Source organism: Lichenostomus cassidix, chromosome 8 (genome assembly GCF_008360975.1).
Source record: "Lichenostomus cassidix isolate B80296 chromosome 8, HeHo_3.0, whole genome shotgun sequence".
Lineage (NCBI taxonomy): Eukaryota > Metazoa > Chordata > Aves > Passeriformes > Meliphagidae > Lichenostomus > Lichenostomus cassidix.
Window position 1 is genome coordinate 11,742,518 of NC_139489.1, and position 21,090 is coordinate 11,763,607.

General features: G+C 37.9%; 1 protein-coding gene across 3 annotated transcripts in view; it reads right to left on the reverse strand.

Moving 5' to 3' along the window:
• Positions 1–209: 209 nt before the first annotated feature.
• The window catches only part of ADGRL4 (adhesion G protein-coupled receptor L4), a 78,725-nt gene continuing 57,844 nt past the window's right edge, over positions 210–21,090 (reverse strand). For all 3 annotated transcript variants that reach the window (XM_085067909.1, XM_085067907.1, XM_085067908.1), the window contains 6 exons: positions 19,870–20,073; positions 19,041–19,261; positions 18,882–18,948; positions 4,098–4,189; positions 2,342–2,510; positions 210–1,921 (listed from right to left, as the gene is read on the reverse strand). In XM_085067909.1, coding sequence (XP_084924035.1) covers positions 1,859–1,921; positions 2,342–2,510; positions 4,098–4,189; positions 18,882–18,948; positions 19,041–19,261; positions 19,870–20,073 — 816 coding nt within the window. In that variant the 3' untranslated portion in view covers positions 210–1,858. The remainder of the gene's footprint in view (positions 1,922–2,341; positions 2,511–4,097; positions 4,190–18,881; positions 18,949–19,040; positions 19,262–19,869; positions 20,074–21,090) is intronic.

The window sequence follows — 21,090 nt, forward strand, 5'->3', positions numbered from 1 at the left end:
CATTATATAGTTACTAGAGATGCTTTGTCCAGATCAGCTTACTATAGGTTACAGTTCTGCAGGAGATTAAAAATGATGGACTGATAGATATCCTTCTAAAAATATTCTTTTAAGTAGTATGTATCTGCATTTCCCAACCTTAGAAGAACATACACAACAGCAAAGGAAATACAGGAAATAATTGAGGGCAAATGATATGTAACAATGAGAACTTTTACCACTGTATTTATTTAAATGAATGAAAATGTCAAAATGTGAAAGCAAAGCACTTCAGTTTATTCACATATTTTACATTCAAAGGACCAGGAGATTTCTTTAGTATTTTTTTTTTTTTAATAGACTCCTCTTTTTTCAAAAAACTTGACAGAGGCATGGAATATACTTAGTGAAGCCTGTCATTGCAGTGTATACAATGAAAACCTTGTGTATATGGAAAAAAAAAGATAAATACCAAAGTTGACCATTACTAAAAAAAAAGATTTCCTTTAATATAAATAAAATTCAGAATAGTGCTTTATTTTAACAGACAACACAACAGTGGGAACTATTAACAACTACATATTTACAGTGCCTTACTGGTAAAGATACTGTGCTTCATCTGAGATCCTAGACACTTCCTGAGAAGGCAATGTGGACAGGAGATTGCTCAGCACTTCACATAAGTTAGGTGCTAAAAGGGTGAAATTAAAACATACTTTTCAGATGTCAGATGTCATAGATGGAATTGTTGATGCATTGTGTTTATGCTCTGATCTGCCAAACTTGCACCTTGATATTCCCTTTGATTTCAGTAGCTCTATCGATACTCCTAAGGTTAAGTGCAGGATGGTTTTAAACCCAGGAGCCTCAGAGGAAGACAGCTGCTAGACTCAAAGATGCTATGACTAGTGAAAACTGTTGTAATTGCAATTTTACATGATACAGAGGCACATTACCTTGAATTAAAAACTGTGTTCTTCTGCTTGAGTGATTTCTACCACTTTAATTTGATCCTACAAGGTCTGGATCCCAAGCATCTCTATGAAGTGACAAACCTGTGAAAGGATCCTCTTCCCACAGCCTCCAAAATCATAGTGCCAGTTTAGCAGATCTCAGTCTTTTTTGGCAATTAAATAAAACAAGAACCAGACCTTTTTCAAAGTATTCACAAAATAATCTTTCAGTTATAAAATGACTGTCCCACCATTCTTGTATCAGATCTGACCTCAGCTCTTTAGATCTAAACAGTTCTTTAGAAGTTATAAAAATAAAGGATTGATTAATATACAAATATATATTTCAGAGTGATAAGAGAATAATATTAAACAAATTCCTTTTTTAATCTACTTTAAATTAAAAGAAATGTTTTCAAAAGTCTAGGCTGAAGCAGATCTTTATCTATTGACTCTTTAATGGAACCCATTCCCTGCAGATGGTCACATACAATTTAATGTAAGAAGTTCATTACTACAAAAGGATGGTGAACATGTTTCCACTAGCAAAGCACTTCATAAAATCTGCTGTGCCAGTTGGTTTTTTGGGATATTGCTTTCGAGGATTGCAGATATTTTTAATATTAGAAACAAAATCTCAGTCATGAAGTCTTGAGGTTCTTTAGAAATTTGCTTCTTTCCCTTGTCTTTACTATTTGTTTTGCAATGATACAGTTTGTTTTGTATACTGTTTGTATACAGAATAATGTAGATGTTCTGCACGAATGCACATATATGTACAAAACCAGTAATTCATTTAAGAGATATGCCTGCTCACTGGGTCATTTCATACTTTCAAAATACCAAATTTTGCAGTAATATCCATAACAACAGCATGTAGGTTGCTTTCTTCTTCTGATGAGATGCTTTTGGGTGTTTTCCTTCCCTTATCTCAAGCAGCCGAAACAGCAAGGAACATTTTTGAACAATCTGTAGTACTCCTCCTGAATCTGAAATAAAAATATTGAATTCAAATATGAAATAGATTTATTATTATGTCCCTATGTGTTTGAACTCATTTTGTACTGCTCCTGTCACTAGATGTTTTAAAGTGGGGCTGACTTTTACTTTAGGACAGAACACTGAAGAAAGTGTCATCTCAGGGTAGTGTGGGTGAACCTTGCTGATAATTGAAAAGATTGGAAAGGAGTTTTATAGCACACATTGTATTATTTCATCAGGTAAATGACACTATAACCAGTTTTACAGTTAAAAAGCACCATTTTTCCGCATTTCATACTTCAGTTTTAAAACTGGAGGAATATGTGAGAACGTAAAAATTGGACAGAGGTTCTGCCACCACTGAAGCCAAAAGCTCAACTTCAGGGCTGGGGCCCTGACTATGCAGTGACATGGAGTGGGACACTTACCTTCCTAGACAGTACACAAAGAAATATGAAGATGAACATCCCCTGGAATGCATTGAAGATTGTGAAAAGATAGGCAGTGACCACGGATCCCTGGACGACATGGAGGACACCAAAAATCCAGGTAGCCCCAAGGAGGAACAGGAGAGCAAGAGCACCTCGGGCACAAGATCTAGACAGGAAGGAAACATTGTGAACAACCTGCAGCACATGCTGCTCCCCTTTCTCCTCCACTTTGGGTGATGAATGCTGCCTCGGAATTTTTTTCACAGCTGCGAAGGCCTGAGAAGTGCAAGTGCAGGGGCTGCTCTTCAGGGTGTGCTGTAGCACTGCAGCATGAACAAACTCACATAATCACTTGGGAAGAGCAAAGGAGTAAAACTGGAGGGCCTTAAAACACTGGCTTCTTTAATCTTCAGTTATGTTTTCTCTGGTGTACTGCAGCACCATATGATTTGATTTAAATCTACTGTTAGTGTAATTCCCCAAGGAAAAACATATGTCTGTTATGAAGCATTCCCCCACTTTTCCTCCTCCCCCTTATCTTCCTCAAAAAAATAATGCAGAAAAATGTTCAGTATGCTCTTAGGTCAGTGCATGTGCATGACATCAAAAGATTCCCAGGCTGCCTCTCAGGTTCACTGCAGAGGACAGTGCCAGTTGTAAAACCTGACTTTCTTTTTTTAATTCTTCCTCTTAGAAAAAAAAAGAGAAATAAATTCTTTTTACAATACAAGTACTCCCAAATAGTTCCTGGGTCATCATATTGATGGCTTAAAATTGTAGGAACTGATTTGCTATGATTTTTTTTCTTTTTTTTCCAAGACTCTGTGGAGCACTGTTCACAGACTTGAGCAAATTACAGCATGTTGGCTTGGAAATGAAGCCACTGATTTCTTTCTTATTCAATCTCAGCTCAGTCATTGCAGGACTTTCTTTGAACAGCAGACATTTTTAGCACTGTTCCTCTGCAAATGAATAATTTTCAACTTCATTAGAACCTGGTCACCACATGAAGCTATGAAAGGTGAGGAACAAGTGAAACTAATCAATCAAACAATTGTTAAATCCTAACTATAAATCTAGTGCAATGCATTGAAACTGCAGGAGTATCCCTAAGCAACACAAACACTAAGTTGTTTTCAATGTTCCCTGTAGTACACTTCAGCTTTTCCTGCACAAACGGTTTTCAAGGTCCCTATAAATCAGTTTTAAAGAGAGTGAGTTGATGGAAAAATCATAGCAGCATGCAAAGTAAAATTCTGGAGAGAATCTGCTCCATCCTCCCAGTGCCACAGAAGCAAAACGTTCTACTGCCGACTTTTCCAAGTAGAATGAATGTCTCCAATCTCTTATCTCTGAATTGTTACTTCAAGGCAAATATTTTGGTCTCATTTCAGGCAGAGTTTTGAAATCTGCTTTGAAATCTGTTTTGCCTTGCATAGAGGCTGTGGAAAATACTTAAGAAAAAAAGGACAATTTCTTCTTTAAGTTTGCCATCAGCCTTTACCCTCTGGTTGTTTCTGGCCACTCATCTTCCTTGTATACCTCTCACACACACCCCAGCATGCAAGGTATTGCTCAATGGGAATAATATTTTAAAAATTTACATCCAAATATATATACATACCAGTAATAACAGAAAAAATTTTTTTTTTCTAAAAATCACAGGAGAGGAAACTCTTGTTTTTGAATGCTCACTATCATCTCTGTATTTAAACTTACAGAAGGTAGAAATAGTACTGAATGGTAAACTTACCTTATATTTTCGTAACAACTGACTTCTGGCTTTAACATTGCAGTATGTCGAAATACTTTATAAATAATCACTCCAAAAGCCAACAAATTAACCTGGGGGAACAAAGAAAGAAACGTTTAGCTCAAAACAGAACACTTTTGAATGTCAATAGCTGTTAAACATTTAAATGAAACAAGTCAGATAAATTTTCTGTATGTCTGAAACCTACAGAATCCAGTGCCAGGAGGGGGAAAAACTGACCCCCTTCTGATTCACTTCTATTAAAAAAATATGAGCCCTGAAATAAACATCGATCAAACAGGGATGTAACTCTACCTTATCTCAACAGTATCACAACCAACAGTCTGCAAGTGTTTATTGATTTTATTGGTAAATCTCTTTGATTTCCTGCTGAGATTATTTTTCCAAAGTAGGCATGAAGGAAAGAGGGAAAGGGAAAGGGAAAGGGAAAGGGAAAGGGAAAGATAATTTAAAAAAAAGGAAAGGGAAATGGAGAAATCCCCCAAAATCTGTCTACCCTATGGGTTTTCTACTGTACTGTATCATGTTGATCTTGACAAATATGTGTCTTTTGTTGCTGAATAACATTAATAGCATCATATGTTCTGAGGTCTTTGGGGTGTGAAGACTTTCAAGTGGAACAAAAAACTTAGAGGTTTACACAAATAATTAAAAAAAATCTAACTTTGGTTGAAAGGCTTCTTGCTCTGTATTCTCTCTTATATTTTATGTTTGTTTCATAGATGAATAATTTTGGTATTTTTTCATTGATTTCTGTACAATGGCATTGCTCTATTTGAGTCTGAAACAAAGAAAAGCAACTAAAAGTAATAGTTTTGCAAATGATGCTCAATTGTGCTTCTGATTCTCTGTTTGCTTGGCTAGGCTTCACTGATCTTTCATTTAAATTTGTGCTGCATTCCTTTAAAAATGTGTGTGGTTGCTTTCTTACTTTGCAGCATTTAACATCAGAATCTATTTAAAATGTTAGTAAATGAACCAAACTTTAGCTTTGTGTCATTCAGGTACTATTTGTAAATCCTTGGTTGTCATCCTTTGGTCAGTTCCTGTGGGCTTCCAGCTGCAGGATGAATAGAATTAATGTCCTTCCCAAGCTTTTTCTCCAGAAAGACTGTATGGTTTTCTCTCTGTTTCTTTTTCTTTAAAAAAACACCAAAAGACCAAACCCCAAAACCAAAAAAACAACAACAAAAACATCTCTGAAATGAAAATAAAAAGCTTTGGAGCACAGCATCACTTGAAAAGGAATCACTTTCATTTGTTAACACTCGTTAGGTATGTCCTTAGAACATTTTTGTTGTGTCAAGGGGGGGAGTATCTCATATTAAAGCAGGCTCTGCTTTAATTAGCTGCATGCTCATACTTTAATGCAGCATAATATATTTACAATTTGATAAGAGAGGAGATAGAGCTGATTAGCAGTTTAGGGAATTAATCCTTCATTGAATACCTTGTACTAGTGCTGATCGTAAGAGCTATTCTGAAGCTCCTTATATTTAAAATTGTAATCTACGATATCTCCTAAACCAGCAATTTTTCAAAGTTAATTATAAGTCAGTCAGCAGTTGTGGGTAATTATATGCAGACTAACTTTTTATCTTATATTTGTTGGTGAATAATATATCAAATAACTTCGTGCACACACTGTAATCTGCATAACCCACCTAATGTACTTATTAATTTGAAAAAGGTAGTGGGAAATGTGATCCAAGTGCCATAAGCATGGAGAACACACTGCTACTTCTGCAGAAACTGCAATGGAGGTGGCAGCACAAACCACAGGGCCAAGCTTCCTCTGTGCCAGCCCCTCAGCAGGATCCCTAATGTCAGAGAACACCTTCCTGTGGCCAGAAATAGGTTCTGTGAGAAGCTCTAAGGGCCAACTCCCTCTTACTCACACAAACAGCTGCAAAACTGGCAAGGTTTTGCTGAGCAAGGATGGGGCAGGCAGCAGGCTCCATTCCTCCCTGTCCCAATGGGGCTCCTTTACACAAATACTATTTGCACTGTCCGTTGCACAGGATAATAGGATTTGGCCTTCTGCATTACAGTAATACCCATTAACTATGATCTTTTCATTCACCAACCCGTTCTAATGGGAATAATCTGCGTGTATCAGGGGAACAGGAGAGGTTAACACCGGCTTCTCAGAGTCAGCTGCCAGAACACAATTATTGTACAATATGTCTCAGGTAGCCTCACAGGAGGTAGTGTTACAGGGTAATGAGGGTGAACTTAACTTCTGAAACACCCAGTCATTTCCAGGATTTATTAAAGCCTTAAGTTGGTCTTTTCCCCATTTTGAAGCACTCCATTAATAAAAAAATTTCTATAGTAAAGTGAAAGTGCATAGACTGGCTTTACACAATGTTTTGACCTAAGTTGGAAGCCTCTGAAACTGCATATTGCCCTTTGAGGGGGGATAAAGTGGATAACAACAAAGTAGTAGTAACTATCCTGTGACACAGAAATGAAGCAAAACTTGAGGGAAAACAATAGCATGAACTCATGGGTAAATCCAGGAGAAAAAAACTAGCTAATGTAAACAATATGTCTAGTGTGGCGTTTGGAGAAAACTGGTAATCCAAAAGCTATCCTAAAAGGTACCCTAAACTTAATGCATTCTGCCTCAACCTGATACTCTGCATGTTCTTTGCCATGAACATACCAATGGCCTCAACTCTTTCTGGGAAATGAAAAGTAAAAAGTTCATATTGGATGCCAGGACTGAGTAGGAACACTAATAAGTTCGACTTATTAGGACCAAAGGGGAAATAGAACTGATATCCCCAAAGAGCCATACGTTTTCCAACAAATGGAATGGGAAGTCAAATCACTTAAAGTGCCTGGCCAAAGATAGAATCACTTAAGGCATTTGAATTTGTATCCAAAACCGAGTTTCAAGTAAGTAGCAATGGAGGTAGTAGACTGTAAATGTAATCTAAAATATAGATGTACACAAGGAATCCTGGATCCCCAAATCTTCCATCTGGGACAGAGGGGCTTCTAGATGAGAGACACTGAAACATTTAAAAAGTTTCAACTGCTCCTTACAGCCAAATATTGTTTTATACTTACTTTGGTTGTAATCGTGTGTTTTCATTTTTGTAATTAAACCACAATCTTAAGATCTTGTTGAATAAACCCTCAATGATATTATAATTAAGACTGCCTTAAGGTGACAGGCAAGGTGAATGAGAATGAAATGGCAAACATAAGGCATGCAGTCTCCGGAGAGGGAGCAAGCTGGAGCAGAGCAGGATGTGCAGGCAGGTGTGAAACCGAGCTCAGGACAGGCACAGAGCTGGGAAGGACCAGCCTGGGGACGGGGAGAAGTTACCTGAATAATGAGCAGAGTCACTCTGCAGCTCAGGGCAAAGCCAGAGCGTGACACGCTGTGGCATGGCCGCGGTTTTATCAAGTGAATAACGATGTCACAGTGTGACACGGCAAGTCCTGGTGCCTTTGTTTTCAGTGCTATTACATGGCTGAGCAGGCAGAGAAACTGCTGCATGTCCTGAGAGGGGCTTCTCAGCAAGTCTAATAGACTAGAGGGGAATTGCATTGATTCCAAGGCCTGAACTGAATAATTCTTTGTATTTTATTTATTTAAAAAACCACCCCAAACTGCTATTGGGCAAAGACTGCATTCAGTCCTCACCATTTTACAAAGGAAATCTTTGACTTTCTCCCTACCAGCCCAATTCTCTGAAGTGCTGAGCATCTTCAGCCCTTCCTCCTCTGCAATTCAGTGGGAATCATGTTTCGCTCATCATTGCTCAGGTGCACTACAGGACTAATTTTAATAATTAATCTATTCCTTTTTTTTTTTTTCTAAGTGGTTAATCAAAGTCAAGGACTGATACAGAAAAAGCCTCCACTCACAGCATCTTCAGGGAATCAAGTTTCCTTAAGGATATTTGTAAAAGTATTTTTAGCCTTCTTAAATTCTAGAAATGTTGTGGTATATTTATGAACAAATGAAAAACTTACAATATATCTGTGTAAAAGAGACACTGAATAAGAGCAATTATTAAGTTGCCATGAAATCAGGATTCTGTAGATATGGGCAACTACATTTATGTAGCTGTGTAACCCTGCATAATCTCTAAGGAGATACAAATCTGCATGAGCTGGGTTATGTTGTACACCCATGAGGGATTTTAAAGGAAGGATGGTAAATGTTTGGTACATCTCTCTCTGGGAGGTCACATATGAAAAGGGTCAGAAGGATTTAGGGTTTTGGTTGACTTCTGGCCTCATTAAGCCAATATGCAGAATTCCAGCTAAATTGTGACACTCCCATTGCCACCAGCATTGTCAAGGCTTTATCACTACACACCACAGAGAATGGCAGCCCAAGGGATTCACAGGCAGCAGTGGACACTGCTGCAGGTTTTGCTCTGCAGGTTAGCACTTAGATGTGCCATGGATGCATACTGTGGTACAGAGCAGGACAGTTACATTTTCCTGCACCTGTTTTGGGGATCTCCATGATAGAGTTCCCACGCCCAGAACTGTGATGTGGTGGGTTAGGTCCAGCAGGCACACAAGGAAGAGTTCACAGCTATCTGGAGTGGTACAAGGATCAGATCTGACCCACAGCATCGCTCTGGGTTATTTTCTCTTCTAGGAGAGAGAAAGCAGTTGAAAATTCAAAGAAATTTCCTGGTGCTCTCCTAATCACCTTGTCAACAATAAGAAGGCTTTGCCAAAGGAACTAGCCTGGGGAGCTCTGTTCAATCAATCATATGTATTTTAGAATAGGATGGGAAAAGCAGTGTGTGGAGTTAACCTACCTCCACCTACATCTAGGATGAGGATGGTTACGAAATCCTGTTTGCAGATTTGCATCCCTCTGTCTCCCTACTACCCTGGCTACCTGGACAGGTGCTTCTGCAAGGAAGGAAAGCTGAGCATGGGCACAGCAAGATATTGCTGTTCTGGCTTCTACTCCTGTCAGGTCTGGGGCTACCCCAGCAGACAGCACTGAGGAACAATCTCATCTATTGTCTAAGCAAATTACAAACTTCTCTGTTGATTGCTAACTGTATTTTGGAAACTAAGTAATAATATAAAAATGAGCATGTAGGTCCTAAAATCCTAAATGTTCCAAGCTGCTGGAGTTATGCTAATAGCACATTGCCTAGCAACTGCTATATTTAAAAGAGGTCCTTAATTCCACTGTTAAATGCATGTACTAGAAGAGTAACATAGTGTTCTGTCCTCAAGTAAATATGATGTTAGTGCTTCACACTGCATGAAACTCTCTCTGAGTAGATAGAGAATGATAGTTATTGTTAGCTGAACACTGAACGGGATGAGCTACACAAAATTTAATAAAACTTGCAAATAAAAATATTTGCACTCATGTTGAAGAGCTGTAATTTCTTTCATAATTAATTACAATTAAATTGTAAGACACTGAGTGAAGTAATCTATCATCACTTTGCGCCATCAAGGTAGCTGACAGCTGTCAAATTTGACAACTAAGACATCTCTTTTCCTTCTTCCTCTCCCCCCATCTTTTTTTAAAGCAACACAAAGAGCACTTGAAAGCTCAGAGGGGAATGGTCTGTCTTTCATGGCAGTAGCTCAGCTAGCACCTGGACATCTGATGAAATGAAATGGATCAGGACAGGGCATCCAAAAAATTTTGTCCGATACTTTTTTTCTTGAAAAATGTCAGTTCATTAGCACTAAAAGACATTTACTGGTTTAGATTATGTTTTCACCAGGAAAGGCTTCCTGACTAGGAGAGCTGTTCTGAATAAAACCAGAAAGGACACTCCTGAACAATGAAAATCCCTGCGGACAGCGCATTTATACAGGATGTTGGAGACATGGGGCACAATTTTCTGTTTTACTTAATATTCAGACTAGGCTATGACCCTTGGTTTCTCCAGGCTCTGTACCAGTTATTCACTGCTACTGCTACTGCTGGATCTGTTCCATTCCATATAAATAATTAAATATTCACTGGAGCAGAGAGACCTGGATTTCCCTCACCCCCCCCAGTTCCTCATCCAGGATTATCTAAAGACAGTTTTGTTTTTTTTTAAACACTGCTGTAATTGTTTAATATGAGACTGAGGTTTTGAGGCTATTTCTAATACACATTATTTATAGAATGAAAAAGGAACCAGTAATTTCATGTAGGATATCTTTGTGTAAAAGATACACCCCAGCCTTTCAAAAGTTATTAAAACATTTCAAATACCAGCCTTTAAAGGCTCTCTAGTGTTACAAAGAAGAGAAGGTATAAGAAAGAGGCAGCTAATTCTAAAGACTCAGACATACTAGTTCTGATTCAGTCTGAGCACTTTACATTCAAACTTCAAAAATGAAACCGCCAAATCATTCTCTTTTCCTTTCTTAGTCTCTGTCTCAATAATTGATGAAACCATCTATATGCTGATGTCAGATCTCACAAAAAAGAATGAGAAAATTTCTCCTGCTGCTCTCTTAGGCATATACTTGAATTTTTTACATATATCATATTGAATTTGGCTCTTTCAAAAAATGTCTGAAGTTCAGAGCAGCTGTATCTGTATCAGTCTGTACAATGACCCTCATTATGAGCGTTTGAATTAATGAGCTTGTGATGGTCTGAGTTCTGTCACAGAGAGCAGTACATTTCTGTCTTTCTGGCTGGATGGCTAGTGGCTGGGTAAAATGACAACATTCAGTGGGTCATCGTTATTTCAGTCAGGGGAGAACGGAATTAAGCTATTAACAGTACAACAGTTTAAGCTTCAAAATGAAAATGTATGCTATATTAATTGCATAAAATTGGACACAAGCTGGCAGTCAAACAGTCAGGGTTTGTCTCCTGACTGATTTATCTCATTACCATGTCCCCAGTGAATATATCTTCTTGAATGCTTTAAGTATACAACAGCAGTCTTATCTGGGAGTAGGAAATGGAACAAAAACATTAATGAACCCCCTTTAGGCTGTATTTTAGGGAAATATTTTCAATTATTCAGGGGTAGAATTTTATGGTTCTAAGATTTTAATGATTTCCCTTGTTTTAAAAGTTAAAACATAGCCAAATGAGTTTATTTCAAATCCTGACTCAGGAAATACAAAATGTTCACACAGGATTGCTTTTTACTTCTGAATACTTCAACATTTTCTTTTGCATACTTCAAGCTATAGATTTAGACTCAATTGTTTCCTTTATATTTTTAGAACACTTACAAGAATATGTAAATAAATAAATAAATTAATGGGGTTTTTATGCTTTTCAGAAGGGTAAACAGCTTTGCAGACTTGTGGATTGCAGAACGAAACACAATATTTGCCCTCAGTTTGGCAGCCAAGGGTAGGATGGATGAACCGATAGAGCTTTACCTGACCTCAGCTATAGATGTTAGCCCAGTTAGATCCAGTGCTAGGACTGGGATCTATTTTGCTTGTAGTGTAAATAATTACCAGGTTAACTCTTTTCCAAGAAACTTTTGAGAAGATGTATTATCTTGTGAGTTGGGAGTGACATAAATCAGGGTGTTTAATGAACTGATTCAAGGTGCATCAGGAAGTTCACAGTACACATTGCTCCTATCCTATGGTTTCTTTGCATACATGGAAACCTTTCTTAGGCTGCATCTGGAGCCTTATGCAGGAGCCTTGCAGGAGGAGTTTTACATGGCAAAGAGGAATGAAATAATTCTATATTATCTTTTAGCACAACTAGCTTCAGTGAATGGATGAGCTTCCAGGAGGGAGAAAGTATTGGATGCATGACTGAGATGTCAAATCTGAGAACAAGCAGTATTTGCCATTTTGGAGGTGTGAATAGCTGGCAGAAAGCTATCCATACCTTCCACAATTTGCTGAATCCTCTTGAGAATTCAGCCTTTTGCTTTTTCAGAAATATCCATGATTCTGCTGTGGATGTGGTCGCAAAATCCCAAGCCGTGATTTATTTAAAACCACACAAACTTCTTTCAGTGACCAAGTGAGGTTTCCAAGCAGAGTATTCACATGCAATTGCTATTGTGAATTTACATTCATCTCTCTAAATGTCTGTCAGGGATGAATCTAAGGGGCAGTAGAATAGTGGAACAAAATCTGACGCGAGTGAGAAAATATGTCATGTGGGTGAAGTCATGACGTAATTGCTAAGAAAGTCCAAAAGACATCATCAGTCTATGTTAACTTTCTAAAGCAGACCTACAGTGTCCTTTCAATGAACAATTTAGGGTAAGCACACATGTTTATAGTAATTGTGCTTATAACAAGGCAACGTACAGAATCACCAAGAAGGTATTAAAAAATTAAAAAACTCTTAAAAAAAGAACAACAAAACCAACCTATTTCAGTCAGTGGTGTGGCTTTCTTGAAAAAAAAATCCACTGAAGCTGATTATACATGGATCCATTAGAAGAGTGGGCACAGTTTACCTTCCTAGGATTGAAGGAGGATGTGTGAGACACTAATCTGCACTGAGTTTTGGAACATCTCAGGAAATCTGCACGGCCAGCTGGCACCTGCAGGTGCTCTTCCCCTTTCCCTTGACATCCACCTGTGCTCCTTCACCTGCTGTGTCTGCTTGGGTCACTCTGGGTGACAGAGGACACTCATGAGTTTCAAGTCTAATATCCTTTCAGTGACTATGAGGGAGAACTTCATATACTTTCTCTTATAAAATTACTAAGTTGAATTTTTTAAAAACAAACACCTTTATTTGGAACATCCTTCAAGGATCCTTCAGTCCTATGTGATGAATTTTTTACCATGTAATAACATAGGATCAAGTAATTTTCAGGTTGTAGACTAATGGCCACAACCTCTTTTTCCTAAGTATTTCCAGGGATGATACAATTGGTGCTTTAATTGCTGAGAGAAGCAAGATAAAACCTTAATTCATGTGAAAGCTCTGGTCGTGCTGAGAAATTGCATCCATTGGGTATGGAAATATGGAAGCTGTGGCTCGGGGATTTAAGCTGATCCTGTCCACTGAACAGGGCAAGTATTTTCTGACTCAGTTATTATTTAGCACAGCAGGTATTGTTGTTGCTGAACAGCACTGTGGTTTGCACTAATCTGTTTCAAGCAAAGTTGCAGACTCAGTCTTTAATGCCACCATATAATTAATTCTCTCCACTTTATCCACAATGGCATAAGAAATGCCATGGAGACACCTTTAACTGAAGCCACAGAGGGGCTAATGAAAAGGGGACTATTACTCTTTAATAAAGAATAACAAAGGCATTGCTAGTCCCTGTAGGAATTTATTTCCACTAAAAAGGCAGACTGAGGAATAACAGTAGATATAAAAAAATGTTTAAAACAGCCATTTTCTGAAAAGCATACAGTAAATGGTAAAGTATATCTTTCACATCTATTTAAGAAACATAACTAAGCATTTATCATAAGAAAAAAACCACAGAATTTTTCAAAGCATAAATATTCACTAAAAAAAGTGAGATGGTGCTATGCATTGGTATGGAGGAAGTCAGAGATCAAGAAACCTTTTTTGTTAATTATTCTTAGAATATCAAGAAATTTCTGGAATAATGAACATGAGATGTTTCACTGAAGAGCAGGGACAATAAAGTGAGGAAGACCAAAGAGGCAGTGGACTTGATGACAACTGTGTGGTGTGACTCACCTCAGAGGGGCTGCCTTTTTCTTTTTCTTTTTTTTTTTCATTTTTATTTTTAAATGGTGACAATGGTCTGTCAGACCATGTTCAATACCAAAGCTTGGGAAAATATCTTTGATTCTTTGAATATTTATTTTTTTCTGTTAGAAAGATGTTCAGTTTGAATAGTCTAGATTAAGTACGTGAAATTTGTGAGTATATGAGAAAACAGCAGAGTAATGGATTTGCCAGGAAATATTTCTGCATTGATTGCAGCAGTATTACTAATCCTGAATCAAGCTAAATGTACAGAACTGAATAAGTATTAGAGCTGTCCATTAAGATTTGAAAAATGCACTAGTCCATTAATTTTACCTTTTTTGTTGAATAAATTATTTGACAAATAATGGTAAAATTCATCAAATAAATTATCTGATGAATATATTTTTTAAGTAATTGACTAGCTCTAATGAATATGCAGGCAGTTCCTTAATGAAAAGCATTACTCTACTGTTAGCCTGCTTTCATCACTCATATGTCACTTTTTTGTATTTTGCAACTGCAATCTGTATATTTTATTCATTTACCCATTCATTTATACAAGAAAGGTTCAAAACAGTATGGTTAATCAATCACTGAAGTTCTTAGAATATTTTTGCTTTACAGTTGATTATTCATTACATTTATTAGAAAAGGCTTGGATTTTCTAGGACACCGGTCCCAAGAATTATTCTTGGCTTGTGTGCTCCAAGTCAAGTGCACAAGAATGCTCTGAAAATTGCAGGGTTCATGTATAAGCCATTTTTATAGTTGTAAACACTACAATTACCAATTGTTTCAGTAAACTGGAACTTGAAGCCAAGCCAGACACCTTCAAAGTCCCTAAAAACACTCATTAGAGGAGTAAAACAAGGAATAGCGTATAGGAGCTACCTCCTCACTGCACAGCACTGGGATGTTTGGATAAAAGCCACAGAGAGGATTATCTGGATGATGTTCAATTTTGGAAATGTTCCAACCTCAAAGAGCAAGTCTGTATTTTGTTATTATGGAGGTGATCTCAACAAATGATACTGATAGATTTATACTGTCAAATGGCAAATTGCACCTATTAATGTTACAACACGTCACACTTCTGAGTCCTGGTTCCTCACAGAGGTGTGCCAATTTATTGTGGCAAGGTACAACAGTCAAGTCAGCATGACTCTGTCAATACTGTAAAGGTACAAATCATGTTTTCATGGGTGACTTTGAACTTGCTGCACAAAGCTCAGCTGAACAGATTTGATGGGAGAACATTGTGGGAGACAGGGATATGGGAAAGGTTGGCTATAGCTGCACTTGGAGTAGCAGTGATTCTTTTCCAAATTTTCCTTTTAATGCCATATAGACTTTCATAACTGCAGTATTAATAGCCTTTGGCCAACTCTTCCAAACATAATTTCTACTCCCAATTGGATCACTAATATGTAGCTGTCCCTCAAAATAGGTGCAAGTGGAAGGACTTATGCTGTGTCCACAGTTTGAAAGATGAAGTTTCTAAGAAGCACCAGGGGTGCAGAATAAAGCCCTTACATAGGTCTGCTCCAACTCAAAAGGCTGAGGTGCCAGAGGTGGGAAAATCCATGTCGAAATCCTCCGCAGTGGGAAGGAGTTTGTTATTGACTGACATTTCATGCTAATCAAAACTGCAGCCACATCTCCCTGGCGGCAAATAGTCATTTCCATTCTACACACTTATTACAGGGAGATTATTATTGTAAGAGTGTATTACAATGGAGAAGAAAGTCTTCTAGGGCTTCTTTTTATTCTTCTTCCCTCCCCCCTCCATTTTCATACCTCCTTTTATCTCTGGGGTTTATATTTGTCTTTGCCTCAATCAGGCATGGGTTGCAGTGTGTGTGAATGTTTGTCCCTTAAAGCTTGAGATAAACTCACTTTTCTATTAAAAAGTTTAAATACTTGTTATAAATAATTTCTCCATACTTGTATGCTTTGATCTAATCTGCTGCATAGTTTTAGTTAAAATGGTTGTGGTTCTAAAGATTACAAATATTAGGAGGAAGAAATAAGTTGTAGAAATTATCTTCAGCTTGCAGCTTGCTTTATAAAGGTTTAAAATGCTCTTTCTTTGCTAAGTCCATCTAAAGAGCTTCTGACCTGCTTCTTTTCATGTACAGTCACCAATCTAATAACAATAATAATAATTTTTAGATGGGATCAATAAGGCCGTTGCTTTGCACTTAAGACTTCTAATAGAACCTTAATATTAATAAGCAAACACCTTCAGAAGTAGTATTTCTGCCTAGGCAATCACAGGAGAACTTAATTTGTGCTCCTGATAAACACTTGAGCTCCCTATGTTTCATTATTACTGCAGATTTACGGCCCAAGAACGTGTTTGAAACAATGTGCCCTGAGACACATAACCCGTTGGTACAGGACTGATTCTGTTCTTCATCATTTACATGCTGTCTCAAAGGCATACTACAGCATAATCCAAACCACAAATCTCCTGGGTCCCCACTCACAGGAATGGAAAACACCATTTGGGTTCATGGGCATTTGTCCTGACAAAGATTTTAATGTTTTTGAGCAAGAATTTTGTGGTGAGTAGCCCTCCAGAGATTTGGTATCCACACTCTCCAGACTGTCTTGGAAAACCTGCAGATTCAAGGCTTGTAGTAGATGAAGCTCAGGATTAAAGGTAAACTTGAAGCTGCCAGATTTTTCAGCTTTCAATATGAGGGTTGCAGTGACCTATGTAGTTATCCCCGAAAAAAAGCCACATTTTCTTGTCAGAGTCCTTAATTAGTACTTTTTTTCTTTTTTCTCTTTAATTAGCTGTGGGCAAAATGGAAATATTGGGAAAAGGTTGGTTCCTGTAATTAAAAGGACTTCCTGGGTGGTACTATGGAAAGAGTTTAATCTCAGTCATGTTGGAACCCATGCAGTGTTCCCAACAGGAAGGCTGGGCAATGGAAACAGAATTGTCACCAACAATGTGCCTTCAATGGGATAGACATCTTACACCAAATTCACCTTACAGTGTCAGAACCTCTTTTCACAGGGTTTTCCATATTTTCCTTATTACTTGGATGGAGCATGAGCAAATTACCTTACTCCCTGCGCTCTTAGAAAACATCCCTCCTGCAGTTCAGGCTCCAGTTGGCTATCATTCCATCAAAAGAAGCTGTCTAAACTTTCAAAAAACCCCCCGAGCAGCTGAAGCACCTTGCTGAAAGTGGGTTGCCTTTCCCCCCACGGTCTACTGGTGCATGGTTATGAAGTGACAATAAATAAAGGCATGTGAATACTATGAAAACTAGTTGGCACAAAGTACCTCTATAACACACAAAAGGTAGCTGAAAAACCACAGGGTTCTTTCTGTCCAGCTACAGGTCTTTTGTGTGGCTTCGCTTAGGCAAAGGAGTGAGAGGAAAAGAAAATATGTTCCTGCTCTCCTCATCCATGGGAGGGCTGCACTGCCACACAGGCCTGTATCAACTTCTAGCACCTCCCTTTTTTCTTTTAATTTGCAGGGATTGTTGGAAGATCGGGAGTGCTCAAAGAAATGTCTCCAGGCCTCAGAGCCCAGCTTGAAGGATTTGCTTCTGCAGCCAGCCAGACTTACAGCAAAGCCACTGCAGAGCTGCTCTGCCTCTGCGCCGTGTACCTGAGATCTGCATTAGGCACGGCTCAGCTGGAGATGAAAACAAGGTTACAGATGTCTACACTTGGGGCATTTTGTGTGTTTTGATAATGAGATTTTCGTGTGCTAACCATGCAGAGATACATCACTGTGCATAAATCTTTACTTGAAGGCAGATGAGGAACAGGAATGAGAGAGCAACAACAAAACCCCAGCCCTGCTGCCTCCTTGGAAGAAAGAGATAAGGTCCAAAGAGGAAATAGGAAATTGTAAACTTAAACCTAAGAATGGTAAGAGTTTCCTAGTAAAGGATGATGTCTCCCCATGTTTTTTTCCATTTTAGTAACCTGCTGGACATCAGGGCTAACTGACACCAGAAGCACTGAGCCAAGGGAGGTCATGGTGCTTTGCCTCTCAAAATCTGCTGTGCCCACCAGAAGGGTGAGATGGGGAGACATCACCTTGCAGTGTATGTGGCAGGTTGTTTCTAGCTGTACCTAATATGCAGTGGGAATTTGGGGTGGAATTGGACCAGAATTATACCTGATACTTTATTAAACTTTGGGATGGATAATGCCTTGAAATAAAACTGTTCCACTATCAAGTTGTATGTGTTAGGATCTTCCACGTCTTTTTTTTACAAATCCTCAGGTTATACCAAATAGCTTAAAAAGTAACACAGCTGTAACTGACTTGACCACAGATGTTGTGAGGCCTCACTATTGCACCTTCTCCTTCTGTTAGCTCCAGCTATCACTGTCAACAGTCATACACAATAAAGCCCCATTACAGCTAGAATGGTTCCCTAAACTTTATAGCACTTAGAAATGCTCCTGGGCCACCAAAAACATCTCGATTCAGAATTGAACACATAATACCTGCCAAATTTGCAGGTTTGAAACCACTTCCAATAAGAATTAAAAGGGCCCTCTTCACAGCTGAAATAGGACTATCAATACTTGACTTGTCTGCCCATGTGAAATAGCGGGTTCTTTTCTCTGACGTCGCAATTTAGTTTAAAATAGCTTTGATGATGACAGGGTACATGCGAGTGATAAAACCACAAAGATGACAGTCTAATCTTACAAAGATGACCGATCACTGATAAGAGATTAAGTCACACAACATTTGAAAAACCAGATTATCTGTCTGCTAGGATGGTGTCTGTGTACACCTCCTGCTGAGCCATGCTGAGACGCCAGTGACATACAAAGATGCTTTTCTGTAAAAACCAGAAATGCTTCACAGAATTTGTCCAACCATTGGGATAAAAGGAAGAGAGTAAGAAAAAAACCCCTCTGATATTATATTGAGCTTTTTTGTCATTCACTTTCTAGACTAGTAAAGTATTTTAGACGTACAGCATATAAATAATTTAGAGGTACTATAAAAAGGTCTAAATTAGTCAATTCTGCCCTATAATTAGCACTCACAGCTATGCTGGCAGTGGGTGGGTGATTATTAAACACCTTTTATTATTGGCTTTATGTACTACAATAAAAATTAAAATTATACTTACAAGAATTATTAGACATGCTGGTCCTATAAAACTCCATATAAAGTTATTCTTAGTGCTGAGCCAACATCTGAAAATTAAACAGCAGAAAATGCCTTGAATTGCTTTAGTGATTACTGTCTCCTTCTCTATGATGGTTTGGACACAGAAACAGTGACTTACACTTCTGTGGTGCCATAGTACTTGTATCCTAGTGCAGCAGAGATTCCAACGACCACAGCTGGACTGACATAGCCAAAGACATAGAAATTCTTGTGCAAGAAACCCTTGTTGTAGATGACTCCCACAACTATAAGGTAGAGGTGAATACCTTCAATACACATCCATGCAAAAGCAGCTAGAAGGAAATAATGGAGTAGTCCAGCAGTAATTGAACAGAAGAGCTAGAAATTCAATCAGAGAAAACAAGAGTCATACTTCTATTAAGAGGCCTTTTTAGATATAATAAATATAATAAATATAATAGTACATGCATAGCAACCAAGTGACTCTAAAACTGTGATTTAGCAGCCCAGCTGTAATGCTGGTTGACAAGAACTTGGTCTACACCTATTTGCATATTTGTTCATTAGTGTTTTCTGTGGCAAGTGGTAAAATAAAGAGACTACACTGAACTTTTAAAATTGGCTCAATATCTCAGACGTCATCTTGGGATTGCAGTTCTGGCCTGGATTTTAGGGAAAACGGTCACCCTGGGAGTTACCAACATGGCTTTGTACAGCATCCTAAGGGATTTCAGAAGTGAAAATGCTAAACACATTGAGATTACAGTCGCAGTAAAGGTGACAAAGTTTAAATGAAACCCATGGAGCACAGTGAGTACACACGAAGGCCCTGCTTCTTTAAATGTCCATTTTGTATTTCCTGCCACTGCACTGGGAAGTCAGGGTCACTGTTGTAGGTAGGAAGTGTGGGGAGTAGTAGAAGGAAGATCATATACTGTATATTTACTTTGCAATACAGAATCAGAACACAAGTGAAAACAACCCACCTTATTATTGTTCATATTAATTCCAATCAGAAAAATAAGTTCCGCCAGGAAAAGGCTGCAGCAGAGGTTTTTGTGAATTGTTGTTCTAGTGCTTTGAATTTCACTGAAGAACCAGAATGTGAAAATGCACATGGAGAGGCAAATCAACGAAATAATTATTCCTAGCTGAGTGATCCTTGTAAGAATGTTATAATTTGCACCACCCTGGGGGAAAATTATAATATAGTATTTAAAAAACAGCTTTGTACCTTCTCAAGAAAGACCTCATTCTATAATACAGCTTTTTTCTTCTTTTCTACAAAATATTAATCAAAACTGTTTGTAGAGTTTCACTGGAAATGTACACTTTGGATAATCTAAAAAGTATTGGGTTTTTGTGAGACAGATATAATTCTAGGGGAAATTAGTAATAAACTGTATATATTCCTGCTCTTGCATTTTCTGATATTTCTTAACAAAACTTTTTATTAACATCAGTATCTCCTAATAAGATTTTCAAAATCAGATCATTTTACTGAATGACAAATACACTGGCAGCAGGACATATATTAATATGACATGAACATTTTCTAATATAAAAGGACTTATCACAGCAGTGACTTAGATAAGCAAAACTGAATAACTGTCTTACTGAATTTGCAACATGATCAAAACAAGACTCTGAAATAACAATCACTTCAAGCAAATGCTATTCCAGATATGTAACATGAACCTTCTCCAAAGAAACACAAGATATTTCAATACCGGATGTGAATATTTTCTCTATAAGAATATAATTCCTTTTGCTGTTTGCCATTTGAACAAAGAATCTGTGAAATACATGACTGTACATCAGCAAAAGGATAGTATTCAGCTGACCATAAAATGCATCTATTTTTTTACTAAATAAAGGATGAGAGATTATTCACCTCCCAGCCTTTCTTTTTAAAATAACTATATAAGTACCTGCAAAGGTTTTAAATTTGAACTGAAGACTTAGGATGCTATTTAGCAACCAGGAAACAGCCTCTATCAGCATGAAATTCACAGTGTGAGAGAACTGTCTCAATACAGTATATTCATGCTAATATTCTGCTTGCTGTCAGTTCTGATACCTTATAAAGCTGCCTCCTGAGGCAGGACCTGAGCTCCTGCAGATCCCCACTGAGACCCTGGAAATCTATGGGGCTTCTTAATATAAGAAGAACATAAATTGAATGGTTATTCTCCCAGTTTTGTGCT